General features: G+C 40.1%; 1 protein-coding gene across 1 annotated transcript; it reads right to left on the bottom strand.

The window, feature by feature from the left end:
• Positions 1-231: 231 nt before the first annotated feature.
• crlf3 (cytokine receptor-like factor 3) lies at positions 232-23038 on the bottom strand. Its single transcript, XM_061981441.1, has 9 exons — positions 22700-23038; positions 13219-13346; positions 8528-8735; positions 8366-8453; positions 6226-6403; positions 4002-4230; positions 3804-3942; positions 682-800; positions 232-620 (listed from the first exon to the last, which is right to left on the bottom strand). The coding sequence occupies exons 2-9, from the start codon at positions 13333-13335 to the stop codon at positions 355-357; spliced, it is 1344 nt and encodes a 447-aa protein (XP_061837425.1). The 5' UTR covers positions 13336-13346; positions 22700-23038; the 3' UTR covers positions 232-354.
• Between the last annotated feature and the right edge of the window lie 191 nt (positions 23039-23229).

The raw sequence follows: 23229 nt of genomic DNA, 5'->3' as shown, positions 1-23229 counted from the left end.
AGGTGTGACGCACGGGAGACTTTCATCGCACGCTGTAAGGATGCTTCGTGATGAACTAGGACGTGACTAAGAGGACGAATAGGAGGCGTCTTCACAGTGTTCCTGGTGGACAAAAGGTGAAACTGCGGTGTTCCCGCTTCACATAAATGCGCCGAAGAGTAAAAGGCGATCGACTTTCACGAGCTCGTCACTTTTCCGCCCTCGAATATGTAAACAAGACGACTTTAAGGGAAGAATCGGGGTCTATGATGTCATCATCACTATGGAGGGAAATGTGAGTGAGAGTCCTGCAGACGTGAGAAGTGAAAAAGCCTCACGCTTGACATTGAGAAGTAGAAAGAGACAAAAGAAAAGTTAAAAGACGAGAACTTTCCACCCCGAGTGGACGAAGGAGCATCCGAAGAAGAGGCCGTCCACCGCCTGCTCCAGCAGCCAATCAAACACCACCTCCCTGCTACCTGAGCCGATGGTGACCCTCAGCTTGAAGCCGCCGCCCTCGATCACGTTGTTGTTGTTGACCGGGAGCACGCCCACCACCTCCATGTCAAAGGTCACGGCCGAGCCCAGGCTGATGGCGGGAAGCTGATTGGTCATCTCTTTGCCGTTCACGAAGACGGCGCCTGGACGCCACAAAGCACAACCAATCACCATGAAACAGAGGGGGACTTGTTGTGAGCGTACCGTTGGTGGAGATGCAGACCGCCTTGTCGCTCTGGAGTGACCTTTGACCCCCTGCTCCTCTGCCATCCACGCACACGCCCAGACTGTCCCTCCGATCTGGGTGGCCTGATGCCGTAATTCTGAAAGAACATTTGGAAAAAACTGTTCAATGACTACTGATTGGACCAGGGGTGTGCACAGTGAAGCCTGGGGGCCATTTTAACAGCACATAATATAAATACTATAAAAAAAAAAAAAAAGTGGAATAAAAGCACAAACAGGTGAAATGTAACGAGAAAAAGTTGCAATGTTGACTCTAATAAGACAACGCTGCCATGCAGGCAGCTGTCATTGCTCACAAATGATGATGAATCAAACTCAATGTTATAAATTGACATGTTCAAGGCTCCAATTATTTCACATCAAATATTCCACTTGGAAATATTGCTTATTTTGCCATAAAAAAAAAAGTTTTCTATGACAAAGGGCATAAAACAAACAAAAACATCGAAAAAATAATAAGTGTTGAAAGTAAAAATAAAAAAGTCTATCTTATTTTTAACATTTTTATGAGTGGGGCCCTTTTAGATCCCTAAAAATTTCAGTGGGATTTTTTTTTTTTTTTTTTAATTGTCATTGCGCAAAAAAAAAAAATGTAAACCAATATTGTTATGAATTATTGACCTATTTAAGTCTCAAATTACTTCACATCAAATATTACACTTTGAAATATGTTTTGGGGAAATATAACTTATTTTGTGTTTGCTACTTAAAAAAGTTATTTTACAAAAAGGGCATAAGACAAACAAATAATAATAAAAATAGACATATTATAATCAATGTATAGATCTGAAGTTGATCTAGAGCAGTGGTTCTTAAAGTTAAAAGTTAAAGTTAAAGTACCAATGATTGTCACACACACACTAGGTGTGGCCATCACCCTTGATCACCCCCTGGGAGGTGAGGGGAGCAGTGGGCAGCAGCGGTGGCCGCGCCCGGGAATCATTTTTGTTGATTTAACCCCCAATTCCAACCCTTGATACTGAGTGCCAAGCAGGGAGGTAATGCGTCACCATTTTTATAGTCTTTGGTATGACTCGGCTGGGGTTTGAACCCACAACCTACCGATCTCAGGGCGGACACTCTAACCACTAGGCCACTGAGTAGGTGGTAGGTGGTCTTAACCTTGTTGGAGGTGCCGAACCCCACCAGTTTCATATGCGCATTCACCGAACCCTTCTTTAGTGAAAAAACGTTTTTGTTTTTTTTCAAACTCAAGACAAAGTGCTATATTTTTTTTACTGGTGCACAAAATGAACCGTGCATGAACATCACCTTGTTCAAAGAACAAAACCTACACAGTCCATGAACTCACAACAAATTACACACCTGCAAATCAGATGGAAAATTAGAGGGAACATTGTTTGGGGGTATCTATAATACGCCGATAGGGAGAAGTTTTTATTAAATGATGAGTCGGGTGTGTCTTGACCTCCGCCGAACCCCTGAGGCCAACTCACCGAACCCTTAGGGTTCGAACAAACCCAGGTTAAGAACCATTGATATAGAGACTTAAGTGTTGAAAGTTAAAAAAATATATATTTTTAACACTTTTATAAGTGGGGCACTTTTGGGATCCCCAATAATTTTAGTGGGATTTTTTTTTTAGTAATAATGAATTAAAATCAATGTTTTTATGAATTGACATATTTAAGGCTCCAATAAATCCACATCAAATATCCCCCTTTGACATTATTTGGGGGGAAATACTTGCATATTTTGTGTTTTTTCCGTAAAAACAGGGTTTTCTTCCACAAAAAGAACAAAAAACATAATTATTTGATTTACTTTATATCGACAGATAGACCTAAAGTTGATCTAGAGATCTAAGCATTGAATAATAATAGCAAAACATTTATATAACTTATTTTTATGAGACCAAACTTGAGGAAAAACATAAAAAACAATAAAAACGTATAATTGACGAATAGATCTGAAGTTGATCTAAAGACTTAAGTGTTGAAAGTAAAACATTTATGACTTCATTTTTAAACACTTATGCGTGGAGCTTTTTAGGATCCCCAAGATTTTTAGTGTTTTTTGTTGTTGTTTTTTTTAAATAAAACTGTCATTGCTCAAATAATAATGAATCAAAATCAATGTTATAAATTATGATCTATTTAAGGCTCCTCCAATTTCCTCACATCAACTATTCCAGTCTAAACACATTTTGGGGGGAAATATTGCATATTTTGTGTGTTTACCATAAAATAAAGTTTTCCTTGACAAAAAGGGTTTAAAACCAACAAAATAAAAAAATACAAACTAAATAAATAAAAACTTATAGTTAACTGATAAGTTCTGAAGTTGTTGAAAGTTAGAGAGAAAAAAAGGAATTACTTATTGTTTTTAACACTTAGCAACCTTTGCATCTCCAATAATTTAAGGATTTTTTCTTTTAACAGTCATTGCTCAAAAATTCAACGATTATATTTATATATTTTGTAAATATTCCTCTTTACAAACATTTTGGGGCTAAATATTACACATTTTGTGTGTTTGCCATAAAACAAAGTTTTATTTGGCCAAATGGGCATAAAAGTTAAAAAAAATTTTTTAGATAGACTTGAATTTGAGCTATAGATTTAAGCGGTGAATAAAAAAAATTATATATCCAATAATTTGAGGATTTTTTTTTTAACAGTCATTGCTCAAAAATTCAATGTTGTTATGATTATATTTATATATTTTGTAAATATTCCTCTTTACAAATATTTTGGGGCTAAATATTACACATTTTGTGTGTTTGCCATAAAACAAAGTTTTATTTGGCCAAAAGGGCATAAAACTTAAAAAATTTTTTTTAGATAGACTTGAATTTGAGCTATAGATTTAAGCGGTGAATAAAAAAAATTATGTATGACCTTCTTTTTTTAACCTTTTTATGACTGAGAACGTTCCGGGTGCCCAAGACAAAATTGAGGGGAGCCCTAAAGGTAAAAAAAAAAAATCGATATATTATATTGGTTTTGAAAATGAAAAATATCAAAATGGCCCCAGCATTCTTTAATTTTTCAGAGTGTGGCCCTCAGTGGAAAAGTTTGGACACCCCTGGATGAAAGTATGTTTGTGTGCGCACGTACTTGAAGGTGAGTGTGAGGCCACAGAAGTAGGTGGGTGCGTTGGAATAGAGGACGGGGCAGCCAGATTGGGAGGAGTCATTCCTCAAGGCCACGTTCCTCCTGCTGCCCAGGATGTAGCCCTCAGTGCCAGGACTCCACTCTGCAGGCCACACAAACATGAATAACAGGACATCTCGCCACTTTTCAGACTCCGCCCACCGTGTGGCGCCAGGGTGGTGTATCCAGTCTGCGGGATGCTCCAGGGGCTCCACTCGGTGCGACCCTCCCCGCGGGCGCACACCCTGAACAAGTAGTCCGTGTGAGCGTCCAGGTGCAGGACCAGGAAGTCACAGTCCCGACCGATGTAGGCGTCTTCGTACTGGCTCCCCCCGTTGCCGGCTCGCCGGTGCTGCAGCCGATAATCAGCGGCGGCGAAGTCTTCATCCACCTGGAGAGAACACACAATGACATCGTTTCAGATAAAGACACTTTTTACACTTTATTTATGAGCAATGTTCCCTCTAATTTTTCATGTGTGTGAGCAAACGCACAAACACCCTGAGCATTCAGTGGAATACAGACGTGCACACTGTGCAGCACATTTGTCTCAAACCTGACATAACAATTTAAATGTCTTATTATTATAATCAAGTGACTAGTCAATTTCAAGAGATTATTTTCTAATATATGTGATTTGGCCCACTTAGATATTGTTTTTTTTTTAATCAGCTATGCACTATAGTATTTTATGCCTGGGTGGGGGTCCTGCTTTGGAAAGATTGGGTACCCCTTTCAGAGATCACATTTAGTTCCCCTTAAAACATTCACATGTTGCATGAGATTAAGTGTTTATTAACTTTCTGTCCGTAAAATAAATATTTTTATTAGCAATTATGTAGTCCTGTAACATCATTTCATGATTAATATCCAAAAAATAACATTCTTAACAAATGACAGTAGAATAAGCACACTGATTGAGGAGTCATAGTAAAACCACCTGAAATTTACACTTCACGTGTAGTGTTGGAGTTGTCCAACTTTTTGTGTGGCCATAAACGCACCAGTGGCTAATTGCCATAGTGCAGGGGTCGGCAACCTGTGGTTCTAGAGCCGCATGCGGCTCTTTAGCGCCGCCCTAGTGGCTCTCTGGAGCTTTTTCAGAAATGTATGAAAAATGGAAAAAGATGAGGGGAAAACAATCTATTTTTTGTTTTAATATGGTTTCTGTAGGAGGACAAACATGACACAAACCTCCCTAATTGTTATAAAGTACACAGTTTGTATTAAACATGCTTCACTGATTCGAGTATTTGGCGAGCGCCGTTTTGTCCTACTAATTTTGGCGGTCCTTGAACTCACCGTAGTTTGTTTACATGTATAACTTTCTAGGACGTGTTTTATGCCACTTATTTTTCTGTCTCATTTTGTCCACCAAACTTTTAAGGTTGTGCATGAAAGGTGACTTTTGTTGATGTTATTGACTTGTTGGAGTGCTAATCAGACATATTTGGTCACGGCATGACTGCAAGCTAATCGATGCTAACATGCTATTTAGGCTAGCTATATGTACATATTGCATCATAATGCCTCATTTGTAGCTATATTTGAGGTCATTTAGTTTCCTTTAAGTCCTCTTAATTCAATTTATATCTCATGACACACTATCTGTATGTAATATGGCTTTTAATTTTTTGCGGCTCCAGACAGATTTTTTTTTGTATTTTTGGTCCAATATGGCTCTTTCAACATTTTGGGTTGCCGACCCCTGCCATAGTGCATGTGTTGGTGCAGGTGAGAGAGAGCAAGCGGCTGCTGTTGATACAACAGATGACAAAGAGTTGCTTTTGGCTTGGTTTGTACGGTAGACAACGACCAGTTTTGCTAGATAAAAGTATTTTACACATTGTTTTGGTGTGGTTATGGCCGACAAACAATTTCGCTAAATAAAGGGACTGATGGAATTCCTGTCCTCCTTTAAGTGTCTCCACAGACGTTACAATAATTTAAGTGTTGACAAACATTGTTTTATCTGTTGTGGCCGCCTTTCGTCACCTGTTACTCACAGTTGCATTGCAAAATCATACAAAACAAACGATTTGTTTATTTTGTTTAGAGTGGGATTAGATTTTTTGCGCGGCACAGATTTGCTGTGCGTAGAGGACGCGTGAGCAGTGTGCAATTGCGCAGGTGCGCACCTTAGAGGGAACGTTGTTTATGAGCAACAGAGAGTATGGCTGTGCCGATTTGATAGCCGTATCACTCAAAACAATTATGGGATGATATGTGTGATATCATGTGCGATACAACATCCAAATGTCCTCCAATAAGCACACAATTTCTTCTCTTTTACTTAAGTCATTTACAAAAGGTAAACATGCTAGGCTATTGGATACTAAATACCGGTATCATTTTAGAAGTGAAAAGGTTCCCCCTCCTGGCTGACCTTACACCAGCGCACCAGGATGCTGCCCGGCCTCTCCTGCAGTTCTTCTATCAGCACAGGCGGGTGGGACGCCACAGAGCCGTGACGGCACACGCGCTCCCGCAGGAGGCCTAGCAGGGAGTCATCCAGCTGGGCTGAGACGCACGGAACGTCCACCAGAGCCGGAACCTCAGGGAGGCTGAAGCAGCAATGAAAAACAGTTTTGGTTAGATTTAATTACCGTAAATTCTGGACTATAAGCCGCTACTTTTTTCCTACGCTTTGCACCCTGTGACTTATAAAGTGATGCGACTCATTTATGAATCTTTCTTTGCTGATGGCCGTAATGCAAACAGCTTAAAAAAGACAAAGAAAATACACTATAAAAGGTGTTGTGTGTGCTATGGCGCCATCTTTTGGAGGAGTTCGCTCACTGCAGGTTAGAGCTCTCAACCAGAAGTAGAAGTGCCATTCGGTCTTCGAGCCGTCAATAGCGTTCTACTCGTATGGATTCTTAATTCATCACTCCAAGCAACGTTTGTAAGTTTTACAATATACCTAAAACAATTCTTACTTGCTAAACCGTCCCATGTGTGATGTCTGTCGGGAGTGTTTTCATGCATTTTTGTACTTGCTATCGTAATGTTAGCTAACATCTTTACGAGTCTACGTTACTATTATTAAATGACAACGGCATTATTTTTGTATTGTTTGAAATTCCTCAGTAAATTGACCAAAACGTCACCGTGGAGTTATTGAGTCGGTTTAGCTGATTGGCGAGCTAGTGGGTCCATGACGATGACTTCTGTTTTGTTTTACTGCCGTGTTACAGACGCGTTTTAGAAACAATTAAGGTATGTAAATAAACATTCACAAAATCTTTCTGTGTAAATAACTCACTACGCAACGTATATATCTGCAGCTTATTATTTTGTTATAAGGATCGTGGTGTCAAATTTTCGTTAAGTGACTTAAAAACTCACTCAATCAGCACCTTTATCAAGATCTGCACCAACAAGATAATGTCTTTATGTACCGTATTTTCCGCACTATAAGGCGCACCGGATTATAAGGCGCACCTTCAATGAATGGCATATTTTAAAACTTTGTTCATATGTAAGGCGCACCGCATTATAAGGCGCACAGAATAAACGCTACAGTAGAGGCTGGGGTTACGTTATGCATCCATTAGATGGAGCTGCGCTAAAGGGAATGTCAACAGTCAGATAGGTCAGTCAAACTTTATTAATAGATTACAAACCAGCGTTCTGACAACTCTGTTCACTCCCAAAATGAATAAACAGCTGTTTTATTATTTTCCCCGAGGTAAAGTCAGTGACGTGGTGTTTCGTTTATCTTTTAACAACAATATCAAGGTATAACATTTATATCACATAGTGGAGGGGAACTTTTCCCTGATTCAATAAACACGTAAAAAACAATGATACTGTTACGGTAAATCAAACGTTAGTGCAATCACAATATAGTGCAATCACAATATAGTAACACTGGAAATAGTGCAGAGCAATAACAATATATCAATAACTCAACGTTGCTCAAACGTTAATGTCACACAACACAACACACAAAATAAACATGTAAAGCTCACTTTATTAAGTTATTCCTCATCCACGAATCCCTCGAATTCTTCTTCTTTAGTGTCCGAATTAAACAGTTGGGCGAATACGGCATCCAACATGCTCGGCATCCGTCTCGTCGAAGTCGTCATTAATCGAGTCAGTGTCGCTGCTGTTGTCTAGCAGTTCAGTGACAATATTAAATTCTCTCGCTGATGCTCTATTCTCGTGTTCTACTGCGTGACTGATCGTCTTAAGTTTAAACTCTGCGTCGTAAGCGTGTCTTTTAATAGGAGCCATTTTGGGGTCTTTACATAAACAAACAAATGGAAATGAAACGGCACGCCTCGCGCAGTCATATATCCCAGCATGCACCGCGCACTTCTTCTTCTTCTTCTACGGGGGAAAATGAAGTCGGCGGCTGCTTACTGTAGTTGCGATTGATTGATTGATTATAACTTTTACCTGTTGGAGGCTCAATATTGGTCCATATATAAGGCGCACCGGATTATAAGGCGCACTGTCAGCTTTTGACAAAATTGGAGGTTTTTAGGTACGGTAACTGTGGACGTGTCTCGTCCTACCTGTCCAACTGGATGTGCATGGCCTTCTTTGTGAAGCTTCCCAGTTTGTCCTCTTTCTCGCCGAGACCACAGCGCAGGGCGGCTTCACCTGCGGAGACAACGCCGCCCTTTAAAGCTCACGAGCACGCCCCAGCACAGGTGTCACGTTCGCACGGGCCGCACCGTCTCGTAGGAGCTCGTCCGCCTGGCTCACGCCATGCTCGATGAGGCTCTGGCAGTCGTCCAGAGGCTTGATGCTGTCCGCCTCCACGGCATCCACCTCGGACAGCAAGGCGCTCAGTCGCTCCGACAGCAGACCGGTCGCCGCCGCTTGTAGTTCTGCGAAGTGCCTTCGGAGGGCCTCGCGGGCCTGACCGGAGCTGCCCCGCACCTGGAGACCAGAGAGGAGAGACGGGGATGAGAACTGGGACACACGTCAGGGAAAGTGACGATAAGAGTCATCAGGAAACGGAAGGGGGATTGAAAAGAGTGATAAAGCTATCACGTTGGACATTGTCCACTCCAGACGACGCAATACTTCCTCCTGATTATCACAGCGACTGATGATATGAAAATATGCGTACGGCGAGAAAGGAGCACAAAAACAAAGTAAAGATTCCCTCAAATAATTGGACTCCTTTGCTGTGATGTTATTTTTTGTGTGTAAAAGGAAAACTGAAATTTCTGGGATTCTTTTCTGTGTATTCTATACAGAAAAAACACTGCGAGCGCAAGACAGCTAACAATGCAGATAATGAGATTCTACTATTCTGCCTATGAAAACCATCTATAAACCTCCAATGTTTTATATACAAGCTATAACTATAGAGCAGCAGGCAATTTTAATAAATGTATTTATTTCCTGGGCCCACTCTCACAGAGCTTGTAGCAACTAACACTACCTCTGCCAAACACATGGAGCACCTTCTGTGTTTGGTAGACTTCATTAGAGACAACAAAGACTACTTTGGGACAAATGATGATCCAGAAGCTTACATTTTTTTATTCTGAATATTAGGAGGATGATCGACAAGTTTTAGAAGCTGTGTGCTAAACAGATCCAGCTTTGGTGAAACACTAAGCATCATGCTAAGTGCTAAACGTTTCATCAAATAAAACATAACAGTGACTTACAATGTCACTTCTTACTGGGATGCTTGTATCTTTCAGCACTAGACTTGCTGGGAGAAAAAGGAGCCTCTTAGCAATCTAGCATCTGTCCGGTCTGAGTTGAGAAGAGATCGAGCGATATGTTTTGTTTCAGGACCTATGCCAATTATTAGTAGTTAAGGAGGCCGATGACCGATATTTGGAGCCGATATTCATTTGCAGTTAAAACTAGTGAAGCATGAATAGTACACGTCAGTAAACAACTGGACAAGGCTTTAAATTGTTTTTTTAACATTATTTTTTAGATGCATAATGTTCAGAGTGTATCTCGCCTTCCGCCCGAATGCAGCTGAGATAGGCTCCAGCACCCCCCGCGACCCCGAAAGGGACAAGCAGTAGAAAATGGATGGATGGATGGATAATGTTTTATGCGGCGCTAATGTTGTGGTTATTAATTTAGCAGCAAAAAACATCAGGGTATTTCACAAACACCTTTATTACTTTATTATTATTTAAATATCTCCCGGAAAATGAGGAGTTTAGGGATTTAAAGGGGAACATTATCACAATTTCAGAATGGTTAAAACCATTACAAATCAGTTCCCAGTGGCTTATTATATTTTTCGAAGTTTTTTTCAAAATTTTACCCATCACGCAATATCCCTAAAAAAAGCTTCATAGTGCCTGATTTTAACCATCGTTATATACACCCGTCCATTTTCCTGTGACGTCACATAGTGAAGCCAATACAAAAAAACATGGCGGAAAGAACAGCAAGCTATAGCGACATTAGCTCGGATTCAGACTCGGATTTCAGCAGCTTAAGCGATTCAACAGATTACGAATGTATTGAAACGGATGGTTGTAGTGTGGAGGCAGGTAGCGAAAACGAAATTGAAGAAGAAACTGAAGCTATTGAGCCATATCGGTTTGAACCGTATGCAAGCGAAACCGACACGACAGCCAGCGACACGGGAGAAAGCGAGGACGAATTCGGCGATCGCCTTCTAACCAACGATTGGTATGTGTTTGTTTGGCATTAAAGGAAACTAACAACTATGAACTAGGTTTACAGCATATGAAATACATTTAGCAACTACATGCACTTTGAGAGCGCAGACAGCCCAATTTTCATCAATTAATATATTCTGTAGACATACCCTCATCCGCGCTCTTTTCCTGAAAGCTGATCTGTCCAGTTTTGGAGTTGATGTCACCAAGACATCCAGAGGGTTTAGCTCGCTCGTCTGCAGGAACAAACTGCCGCCATTGCTTGCCGTGCTACCGAGGTCCTTTGTCCCTGAATTGCTCACACACTCCGGCAGATTCAATGGGGGTCTGGCGGCAGATTTCTTTGACTTTATCGTTGGAAATGCATCTGCTTTGAGTGTCACAGGATATCCACACATTCTTGCCATCTCTGTCGTAGCATAGCTTTCGTCGGTAAAGTGTGCGGAACAAACGTCCAATTTCTTGCCACTTTCGCATCTTTGGGCCACTGGTGCAACTTGAATCCGTCCCTGTTCGTGTTGTTACACCCTCCGACAACACACCGACGAGGCATGATGTCTCCAAGGTACGGAAAACAGTCGAAAAAACGGAAAATAACAGAGCTGATTTGACTCTGTGTTTGAGAAAATGGCGGATTGCTTCCCGCGCTCCGAGAGCGAATATTAGAAAGGCGTTTAATTCGCCAAAATTCACCCATTTAGAGTTCGGAAATCGGTTAAAAAAATATATGGTCTTTTTTCTGCAACATCAAGGTATATATTGACGCTTACATAGGTCTGGTGATAATGTTCCCCTTTAATACATTGTACAATAATTGTACGGTTTCTTTGTGAGGAACCTTGAATTATTGTGAACTTCTAAAAACAATTCTGGGCTCCTTCACGTAGATTATAGTTGAAACATTTTTCAATCTGGCTGACATAATTTTTTCCTGGATGTTACAGAAAGTATGAGAATGTGTGAGCTGCCGCCTGCTCTTCTTCTATTATGCTATTTTATTATTCAAGAGATTTACACAAAGTTTGGATTTTTGGCAGAAATATAATTAATAAATGTTGTCTTTATGTCCATCTCTGTCGCATTATTGAGATTTTGGCAGGTAAGAAGAGAGAGACGTACTGTAGGCGACAAGCAATGCAAGGAGCCGAGCAGACCGGGGAAGAATTCTCACAATAACTCAAATAAATGCCCTTTCAGACATCAAAACATATTTGGGGAGAATTATTGACAGTAAGAGGAATTATTACCTAACTTTTTTATTTTTATTTTGTTAAAATTGGAATCATATTTGTATACATTGTATCTGCTGATGTAGTTGTAGAAAAAAACAAAAGGCTGATACCGATTAATGTCGAAATGCCAAAAATTAAGTTGAGAGCCAGTATCCACTGCTTCAGTCGGTCCAGATGTGTGGAATTTCTTAAGTTTTATTCCAAACTTAAAGGTGGCAACTCCCGTAGCTAGCTGGCGTTATTGCTCTCGTAGTTTGATGTGCTGGGAGTAAGGCCAGAAAAGTAGTTCCTCTACAGCACCTAAAATAACAATTTCCCTTTTTTCTTGTTTAATATGCAGGTCAAAGCATGAAAATCGAGCGTTGCTTCTTCTTTTTAAATAATATATTGAGAGTGCTTAAAAATCCCCATCACCTACATTGTTAGCAGACGCCACGTGGTAGAAGTTTTTTTTTTTTACTATCTAGAACAGTGGTTCTCAACCTTTTTTCAGTGATGTACCCCATGTGAACATTTTTTTAATTCAAGTACCCCCTAATCAGAGCAAAGCATTTTTGCTTGAAAAAAAGAGATAAGGAAGTAAAATACAGCACGATGTCATCGGTTTCTGATTTATTAAATTGTATAACAGTGTAAAATATTGCTCATTTGTAGTGGTCTTTGTTGAACTATTTGGAAAAAAAGACATACGGTACAAATAACTAAAAACTTGTTGAAAAATAAAAAAGTGATTCAATTATAAATAAAGATTTCTACACATAGAAGTAATCATCAACATAAAGTGCCCTCTTTGGGGATTGTAATAGAGATCCATCTGGATTTATGAACTTAATTCTAAACATTTCTTCACAAAAAAAGAAATCTTTAACATCAATATTTATGGAACATGTCCACAAAAAATCTAGCTGTCAACACTGAATTATTGCATTGTAATGAATGGAATAGCCTACTTGATTTGATGTTCAGTTTATGAACTTACATTCATATTTTGTTGAAGTATTATTCAATAAATATATTTATAAAGGATTTTTGAATAGTTGCTATTTTTAGAATATTTAAAAAAAATCTCACATACCCCTTGGCATACCTTCAAGTACCCCCAGGGGTACGCTTACCCCCATTTGAGAACCACTGATCTAGAACATAATGAAAGTCCTAAGAAAATATGACGCACTCTTGATTAAAAGCATTGACATGGAATTTCTAAGGCCATTTAATTTGTCATCATAAACATCTTGTACATTTGTGAGGTCCCACGCTAGTCATTGGTTTACACACAATGTTTCTGGACAAAAACGGGCCCTCTGGGATGCGATGGTGCATTTGTGGCAACAGGAAATAGCAGCATTGTTTACGGCTAGCAGCTGAGTGAAGACAGCGGGAGGAAGGAAGAGATAGCAGAGCCAGGGAGAAAATATTCCCCTGGGTTGATTGTTGATTGATCATGTGACTTTCTCCAGCGGTCTTGTGGAATTCAAAAGGCGTGTGGAAGGTACGGCATGCAGTAGGAAGTGTTGGTACCTGTTTGCGCGCCTGGTTGAGGCCATGCAAGCGCTGCTGGAGCTCACTGCGATAGTTCTGAGCTGCCTCGATGCTCTCCTTGGCCTCCTGCAGCAACACGTCCACCTCCACTGACATCCTCCCGCCTCCTGAGACACACACACACACACACACACCAGAGGAAGTTAGGACGCATAGCTAACATAGCGCCTGACAAATGTGATGCGTGACTATGTCCGGTGAGATTGCAGAAACATCTGAAACATGTGAAACCTCAAGTCAACTGAAACCAGAGTGTCACTGAGCAGAGCAGGCCTGGCTTAGAGGAGCAACAATTGAATGTGTGTCGGCTAGACATGAAGTTGCATGTGCAGCGAGGGTGCCCAAGGTGCGGCCCCGGCGACCATTTGCGGCCCGTAGCAAATATTTAACGGCCTGTGGTAAAATCTAAAAATACTATTAAAAAACTACAAAAACATGAAGTGGAAAAGAGCAAACAGGTGATATGTACTGATAAAAAGTTGCAATGTTGACTCTAATAACACAAAGCTGCAAAGCAGGTTTTTTTGTTTTTTTTAACCATCATTGTTCAAAAAAGAATGAACAAGAAGATATGAATTATTGACCTATTTAAGGCTTAAATTACTTTACATTAAATAGTCCACTTTGAAATATTTTTTGGGTAAAATATTGTATATTTTGTGTTTGCCATAAAAAAAACTTGTTTTCTTGAGGAAAAAACATTAAAAAAAATAAAAATGTTTAATGGATATATCTTAAGTTCATCTAGAGATTTAAGTGTTGAGAGTAAAGGAAAAAAAGTAAGACTTATTTTTAACATTTATGAGTGGGGCCCTTTTTGATCCCCAATCATTTTGGTGGGATTTTATTTTCAACTGTCATTGCTCAAGAAATAATCATTATGAATTATTGACCAATTTAAGGTTTAAATTTCACATAAAAAATTTAAATATTGCATATTTTGTGTTTTTGCCATAAAAATATGTTTTTCTTTTGTATATAAAACAAAAATACAAATAAATTTAACTTTAAATCAACCGATAGGTCTGAAGTTGATTGATAGATTTGACTGTTGAAAGTATATAAATACAAATATTACTTATTTTTACACTTTTACGAGTGGGGCCCTATCGGATCCCCAATACTTTTTTGGTGGGATTTTTTTTTAATTCTGTAATTTCTTAGAAAATAATTAATTTAAAATCAATGTTGTCATGTCTGTGTGGTTATGTTTTGTTTTAGTCATATTCGGTTTTGTTTTTGGACTTTTTGTGCACTTTTGTTTGTTTTGTCACCATAGCAACCATTAGTTTTCACCTGTCACGTCACGCACCTGTTTCACGTTCGGACTCACACACACCTGTCACCAATCATGTCACTGTTATTTAAGCCTACCTTTGTTCATCACTCGTTCTGCCTGCATTGTCTTTGTGTCACACCGGCTTATGTCTCGTTCTGACCATGTAAGTTTTCCTAGTCCATGCCATAGCTTCTGCTAATTAGCAGCTTCACTTGTGTTTTAGGCACGCTTGCCTTTTTTGTTGTTGTATTTTTGTGTTTGTGGTAGTGAGTGATTTATGTTAAATAAATCCAAGCCTACCTTCACGCTGTCATCCGGAGCCGTATTTTTGCGTTGGAAGAACAACCTCGCAGCAAGCTGCGACCACCACGTGACAAATGTTATGAATTAGGGACCCATATAAAGGCTCCAATTACTACAAATATTCCATCCATCCATCCATCTTCTTCCGCTTATCCGAGGTCGGGTCGCGGGGGCAGCAGCCTAAGCAGGGAAGCCCAGACTTCCCTCTCCCCAGCCACTTCGTCCAGCTCCTCCCGGGGGATCCCGAGGCGTTCCCAGGCCAGCCGGGAGACATAGTCTTCCCAACGTGTCCTGGGTCTTCCTCGTGGCCTCCTACCGGTCGGACATGCCCTAAACGCCTCCTTAGGGAGGCGCTCGGGTGGCATCCTGACCAGATGCCCGAACCACCTCATCTGGCTCCTCTCGATGCGGAGGAGCAGCGGCTTTACTTTGAGCTCCCCCCGGATGACAGAGCTTCTCACCCTATCTCTAAGGGAGAGCCCCGCCACCCGGCGGAGGAAACTCATTTCGGCCGCTTGTACCCGTGATCTTGTCCTTTCGGTCATAACCCAAAGCTCATGACCATAGGTGAGGATGGGAACGTAGATCGACCGGTAAATTGAGAGCTTTGCCTTCCGGCTCAGCTCCTTCTTCACCACAACGGATCGATACAGCGTCCGCATTACTGAAGACGCCGCACCGATCCGCCTGTCGATCTCACGATCCACTCTTCCCTCACTCGTGAACAAGACTCCGAGGTACTTGAACTCCTCCACTTGGGGCAAGATCTCCTCCCCAACCCGGAGATGGCACTCCACCCTTTTCCGGGCGAGAACCATGGACTCGGACTTGGAGGTGCTGATTCTCATCCCAGTTGCTTCACACTCAGCTGCGAACCGAATATTCCCCTTTTAATAATTTTTATTTTGGGGGTAGGAGGATATTTTTGTCATAAAAATAAGGGTTTTTCTTTGTCAAAAAAAAAAAGTTTTTACTTGATATCGACAGATAGACCTGAAGTTTATCTACAGATTTAGGCATTGGACATAAGAAAATATAAAAACGAATTATATATTGTTTAAATCATTCTTATGACAAAACTTAAGAGTAGCCCTAAAGGTTAAAACTAATCTATATATTGTATTGGTTTTGAAAATGAAAAATAGCAAAAGGCTGATGTACAGTATCTGGACATTATTATAACATGTATTAATAAGCCTTAAAGTTCACAATTCAATGTACAAGAATATAACTCCTCAGCATGTTTTCCAGTCAATTAATTGACTCCAAGTGAAAGATGGTTTATACATGTTACTATCAACAATCCTTAACTACTTCTTACCAACATAGCCGGTTCATATCATATGCTGCCGCTTATGTTACCATAAGAGATCGTATAAAAGCATTGTCGTGGCTGAAAGACTGTACAGAGTTCTCTTGCTGTGGTCGACCTCGTTTCCGTCGCCGTGTCGAAAGAGGAAGTCGCTCAAGACTGCTCAAGCTTTTTACAACAAACTGGAACCGGAGAAACACATTGAGTCACCTCCTTTGCCGCCTATAAAACATGCATCGTTTCACTCATAATCAAGTGATTAGAAGTACACAATTGTGGCACAACATGACCGTCACATTATTTATTGTGCTGCAAACAGAAGTGTACACCAATGAACATGTGTGTTTACACACTGCAGCCATTCAGTGTTTAATTATGCAGGCATCCACCATAACAATACTCCTCTCTCTCCCTCTCACGCTTCTCTTTTTCCACCAGCCTTTTATCATTTCTTTAGCACAGTAAACAAGAGGTCGAGGTCATTAATCCTCTTGTGTGTAATCCTTCTTTTTTGGAAGAATTGGGCCAAGAAGACCTCCAGCTGCACAAAATATGTCTCATCTTATTGCCTGATGCGGGCGTGGCTGCAACAATGAACCAATTCTCCCTATAATTGCTTTTTTAAAAGGACTTTTTTGAAGTATTTAGGTCAGCGTGCGTGTGACGATGACACGACCGTGTGTGTGTGTGTGTGTGTGTGTGTGTGTCATGGCAAGTACAGAGAATGTTTGTCAAATTAAAGATTATTTGCAGGAGATGCATAACTGCACATTTAAAGGGAAACTGCACTTATTTTGGAATTTGGTCTATCATTCACAATCATTATGTAAGACAAGAACACATATGTTTTTCTTTTTTTATTCATGCTAAATCGTAAAATACGGCAACTACGAGGTGGCTAACAATGCAGCTAACTGAAGTACACTATTGTGCCCATAAAGCCCTCTAAAAACAGCCAAAAACTACCAACAATACTCCATTTACATCTTTGTGACCTGAATATTACTCAAGTATTAGCAATTTTGTTATGATAAGCGCTAACGCCAAAATAACTACTTTTTGTCACATTGATCACAGAGCGCTAACTAGCTTATGCTGCTATATTGACATATTGAGCTGCTGCATCGCCTCTGAGTTGGTGAAAATTAATTCTAGATTATAAATCATGCCTCTCACTTGGATAATAGAAGGTTGTGGTAATAAAACCGAGAAGTTGGCCAACTTTGACATCCAACTTCGACCCGGAGATGGTGAGAAAGACACACAAATATGCTTGTTTTCGGCACTTTTTTTAAAACCCTTTGTGAGGATTATGATTCATTTTTCATTTACACGGGAAGATATGAACATCCCATCAGTCGGCATCCCAGTGAGAGTAGACATTGTACAGTAAGGGATTGTGTTATGTTCACAGTTCATATTTCTTGTTTAGCACTTCGCAATACTGCTACATGATGCTCAGCGGATCTGTTTAGCACACAGCTTCTAAAACTTGTATATCATCCTCCTTATATACAGGATAAAAAATATAAGTTTATGGATCATTATTTGTTCCTAAGTAGTCTTTGATGTATCTCATTAAGTCTGCATGATTAGTAGTGTTGTTGTTGAATGGAAAGTGAACGTTATGTGTCTGAAATAACTACGCCGCCGTATGCTTAAAATGAGCAAAATAGGTAACTATTACATGTTATTATGAATGTTACTACATTACATACATACTTGCCAACCTTGAGACCTCCGAATTCGGGAGATGAGGGGGGGGGCGAGTGCGTGGTTGAGGTGGGGGGCGGAGTTGGGGGGCGGGGTTTGGTGGTAGCGGGGGGTGTATATTGTAGTGTCCTGGAACAGATCGTGCTGCAAGGTGTTCTGGGTATTTGTTCTGTTGTGTTTATGTTGTGTTACGGTGCGGAGGTTCTCCCGAAATGTTTGTCATTCTTGTTTGGTGTGGGTTCACAGTGTGCCGCATATTTCTAACAGTGTTAAAGTTGTTTATACGGCCACCCTCAGTGTGACCTGTATGGCTGTTGATCAAGTATGCATTGCATTCACTTGTGTGTGTGTGTGTGTAAAAGCCGCATATATTACGTGGCTGGGTCGGCACGCTGTTTGTATGGAGGAAAAGCGGACCTGACGACAGGTTGTAGAGGACGTTAAAGGCAGTGCCTTTAAGGCACGCCCCCAAAATTGTTAACCGGGTGGAAATCGGGAGAAATTCGGGAGAATGGATATCCCGGGAGATTTTCGGGAGGGGCACTGAAATTCGGGAGTCTCCCGGGAAAATCGGGAGGGTTGGCAAGTATGATTACATATAAACTTAAAGCGTGTGTATAAAATGTTGATGGGTGTTTTTTGGAGGGCAAAATAGAGCGACCTCCATTGTTAGCTGACTTTTGCTAGCGTTTATTTACGAGTTAGAATGCATTAAAAAAAGAAAAACAAATGTGTTCTTGTCTTACATAAGGATTGTGAATGATAGGCAACTTTAAAAAAAAAAAATGCGGTTCCCTTTTAACTCACAGAACGTCCATTAAAGAATAACAACAGAAAAACCCAACTTAAACATTGAGTGTACTTATGATGCTGTGACAAACAGGAAAGTTATGGACGGCAGTGGGGCAGAAAAGCCACATAATTATGATCATTGAGTAGACAACAGACATGTCGGCACTTGTTGCAACAAGTTCCGTATATTTGTACTTATTTTTATCCGATGACACGATCGCACACTACACACTCATAAGTACGTGTTGGCTTGCGCAAAAATGTTTGCACTTTTAGCTGTCAATAATGACGCCTAGGGGAAAGCTGTGCCAAACTCCGTTGGAAAAAGTCACATTTTTACATCCACACGACTCGCAATGCATCAAACAGAAGGCAATTCGCAGCATGCTAAATAGACTATATGTTTGGCTAACGTCGGCTGTGTTTATTCACTAAATAACGCTTTTATCGACACAAAATCAAAGACAATTGACAGAAGACAGGCGAACAAGCCAAAAGCTGCGCCAAACTCCGTTGGAAAAAAAAGTCACATTTTTACGTCCTCATGACTCGCAATGCATTACATTGCATATAACAGAAGGCAATTCGCAGCATGATACATCGATTATATGTTTGGCTAACACCGGCTGTGTCTATTCACTAAATAACGCTTTTATGGACATAAAATCAAAGACGACAAGCGGACTAGCCAAAAGCTGCACCAAACTCCGTTGGAAAAAGTCACATTTTTACATGCACACTACTCGCAATACATTACAATGCATCAAACATAATATAATTCGCAGCTTCCTAAATAAACTGTATGTTCGGCTAACATCGGCTGTGTTTATTCACTAAATAACGCTTTTATGGACACAAAATCGAAGACAATTGACAGAAGACAAGCGGACTAGCCAAAAGCTGCACCAAACTCCGTTGGAAAAAGTCACATTTTTACATGCACACTACTCGCAATACATTACAATGCATCAAACATAATATAATTCGCAGCTTCCTAAATAAACTGTATGTTCGGCTAACATCGGCTGTGTTTATTCACTAAATAACGCTTTTATGGACACAAAATCGAAGACAATTGACAGAAGACAAGCGGACTAGCCAAAAGCTGCACCAAACTCCGTTGGAAAAAGTCACATTTTTACATGCACACTACTCGCAATACATTACAATGCATCAAACATAATATAATTCGCAGCTTCCTAAATAAACTGTATGTTCGGCTAACATCGGCTGTGTTTATTCACTAAATAACGCTTTTATCGACACAAAATCAAAGACAATTGACAGAAGACAAGCGGACTAGCCAAAAGCTGCGCCAAACTCCGTTGGAAAAAAGTCACATTTTTACATGCACACTACTCGCAATACATTACAATGCATCAAACATAATATAATTCGCAGCTTCCTAAATATACTATATGTTCGGCTAACATCGGTTGTGTTTATTCACTAAATAACGCTTTTATCGACACAAAATCAAAGACAATTGACAGAAGACAAGCGGACTAGCCAAAAGCTGCACCAAACTCCGTTGGAAAAAGTCACATTTTTACATGCACACTACTCGCAATACATTACAATGCATCAAACATAATATAATTCGCAGCTTCCTAAATATACTATATGTTCGGCTAACATCGGTTGTGTTTATTCACTAAATAACGCTTTTATGGACACAAAATCGAAGACAATTGACAGAAGACAAGCGGACTAGCCAAAAGCTGCACCAAACTCCGTTGGAAAAAGTCACATTTTTACATGCACACTACTCGCAATACATTACAATGCATCAAACATAATATAATTCGCAGCTTCCTAAATATACTGTATGTTCGGCTAACATCGGTTGTGTTTATTCACTAAATAACGCTTTTATGGACACAAAATCGAAGACAATTGACAGAAGACAAGCGGACTAGCCAAAAGCTGCGCCAAACTCCGTTGGAAAAAAGTCACATTTTTACATGCACACTACTCGCAATACATTACAATGCATCAAACATAATATAATTCGCAGCTTCCTAAATATACTATATGTTCGGCTAAAATCGGTTGTGTTTATTCACTAAATAACGCTTTTATGGACACAAAATCGAAGACAATTGACAGAAGACAAGCGGACTAGCCAAAAGCTGCACCAAACTCCGTTGGAAAAAGTCACATTTTTACATGCACACTACTCGCAATACATTACAATGCATCAAACATAATATAATTCGCAGCTTCCTAAATATACTGTATGTTCGGCTAACATCGGTTGTGTTTATTCACTAAATAACGCTTTTATGGACACAAAATCGAAGACAATTGACAGAAGACAAGCGGACTAGCCAAAAGCTGCACCAAACTCCGTTGGAAAAAGTCACATTTTTACATGCACACTACTCGCAATACATTACAATGCATCAAACATAATATAATTCGCAGCTTCCTAAATAGACTGTATGTTCGGCTAACATCGGCTGTGTCTATTCACTAAATAACGCTTTTATCGACACAAAATCAAAGACAATTGACAGAAGACAAGCGGACTAGCCAAAAGCTGCGCCAAACTCCGTTGGAAAAAAGTCACATTTTTACATGCACACTACTCGCAATACATTACAATGCATCAAACATAATATAATTCGCAGCTTCCTAAATATACTGTATGTTCGGCTAACATCGGTTGTGTTTATTCACTAAATAACGCTTTTATCGACACAAAATCAAAGACAATTGACAGAAGACAAGCGGACTAGCCAAAAGCTGCGCCAAACTCTGTTGGAAAAAGTCACATTTTTACATGCACACTACTCGCAATACATTACAATGCATCAAACAGAATATAATTCGCAGCTTGCTAAATCGACTGTATGTTCGGCTAACATCGGCTGTGTTTATTCACTAAATAACACTTTAATGGACACAAAATCAAAGACATTTGACAGGGCAGACCCCAGACAGTCGAACTAGCCAAAACTGCGCCAAACTCTGTTGGAAAAAGTCACATTTTTACATGCACACTACTCGCAATACATTACAATGCATCAAACATAATATAATTCGCAGCTTCCTAAATATACTATATGTTCGGCTAACATCGGTTGTGTTTATTCACTAAATAACGCTTTTATCGACACAAAATCAAAGACAATTGACAGAAGACAAGCGGACTAGCCAAAAGCTGCGCCAAACTCCGTTGGAAAAAAGTCACATTTTTACATGCACACTACTCGCAATACATTACAATGCATCAAACATAATATAATTCGCAGCTTCCTAAATATACTGTATGTTCGGCTAACATCGGTTGTGTTTATTCACTAAATAACGCTTTTATCGACACAAAATCAAAGACAATTGACAGAAGACAAGCGGACTAGCCAAAAGCTGCGCCAAACTCCGTTGGAAAAAAGTCACATTTTTACATGCACACTACTCGCAATACATTACAATGCATCAAACATAATATAATTCGCAGCTTCCTAAATAGACTGTATGTTCAGCTAACATCGGTTGTGTTTATTCACTAAATAACGCTTTTATGGACACAAAATCAAAGACATTTGACAGGGCAGACCCCAGACAGTCGAACTAGCCAAAACTGCGCCAAACTCTGTTGGAAAAAGTCACATTTTTACATGCACACTACTCGCAATACATTACAATGCATCAAACAGAATATAATTCGCAGCTTGCTAAATCGACTGTATGTTCGGCTAACATCGGCTGGGTTTATTCACTAAATAACGCTTTTATGGACACAAAATCGAAGACAGTTGAGAGGGCAGAACGAGCTTTACAGCCACTACTGTAACGCTAAAAGAGAACAATGAGGACTTCTTTAACAACCTCGGCTAATGTTGTTTTGTAAAGTTGGCTATCTTGGGGTGGGAAATCGGACGCATTTAAAGAAGAGTTTTTCATTGAAATCCTTAAAAAAAAATAGGAAAGTTAGCTCATGATTCAAAGACAAAAATCACTGGCGGGAGATAACGCACAACTGCCGTGGTAAGCTAGCAATAACACAAAAACATTGTCAGACACGTAAATTATTCGACCCGAAACACCGAAATTACCTCTTTTAATGTTTTCTCCCCTTCATGTGCTTGTCAGAGTCCAGGCTTGAGCACTTAGGCTGAGCACAGCGCCGCTGGAAGGATAGAAGTTCAGCTCAAGTCCACTGATGACACTTTGTGTGGGGCCTTTAAGCTCGGCAGCCAATAGCAGAGAAGAACACTTTGATTGACAAGCAAGTCAACCAACGGAAAGCTCCGCCTCCTCTCCCGGTCCCTGATCACGTGACCACGGATGATGCGTGTCCAACGCGGACCGTAATAAATGCTTTGAGACTTTCACAGCCTTTTAATGAACATTTCGGTGCGCTTGGTGGCCGTTGCTAATGTGTTATCTAATAAAGAATACATCAATTATTTGTTGTTGTGGCCGCTAGACTTTGAACGAAGGTTTATGTAGCGACACATACGCCGGAGTAGCGCTAGCTTGTACGCTAATGACCACGAAGAAACGTCACATTACGTTTTGAATTAATGTCAAAAGTGTTAAAAATGGGGATATAAAAATGTTTAATAATTTGTCCGTTGGTCAT

This window comes from Nerophis lumbriciformis, linkage group LG24 (assembly GCF_033978685.3).
Source record: "Nerophis lumbriciformis linkage group LG24, RoL_Nlum_v2.1, whole genome shotgun sequence".
NCBI classification, from domain to species: Eukaryota; Metazoa; Chordata; class Actinopteri; order Syngnathiformes; family Syngnathidae; genus Nerophis; species Nerophis lumbriciformis.
Note: the sequence above shows the minus strand (reverse complement) of the source record. Positions and strands in the feature narration are given on the sequence as shown.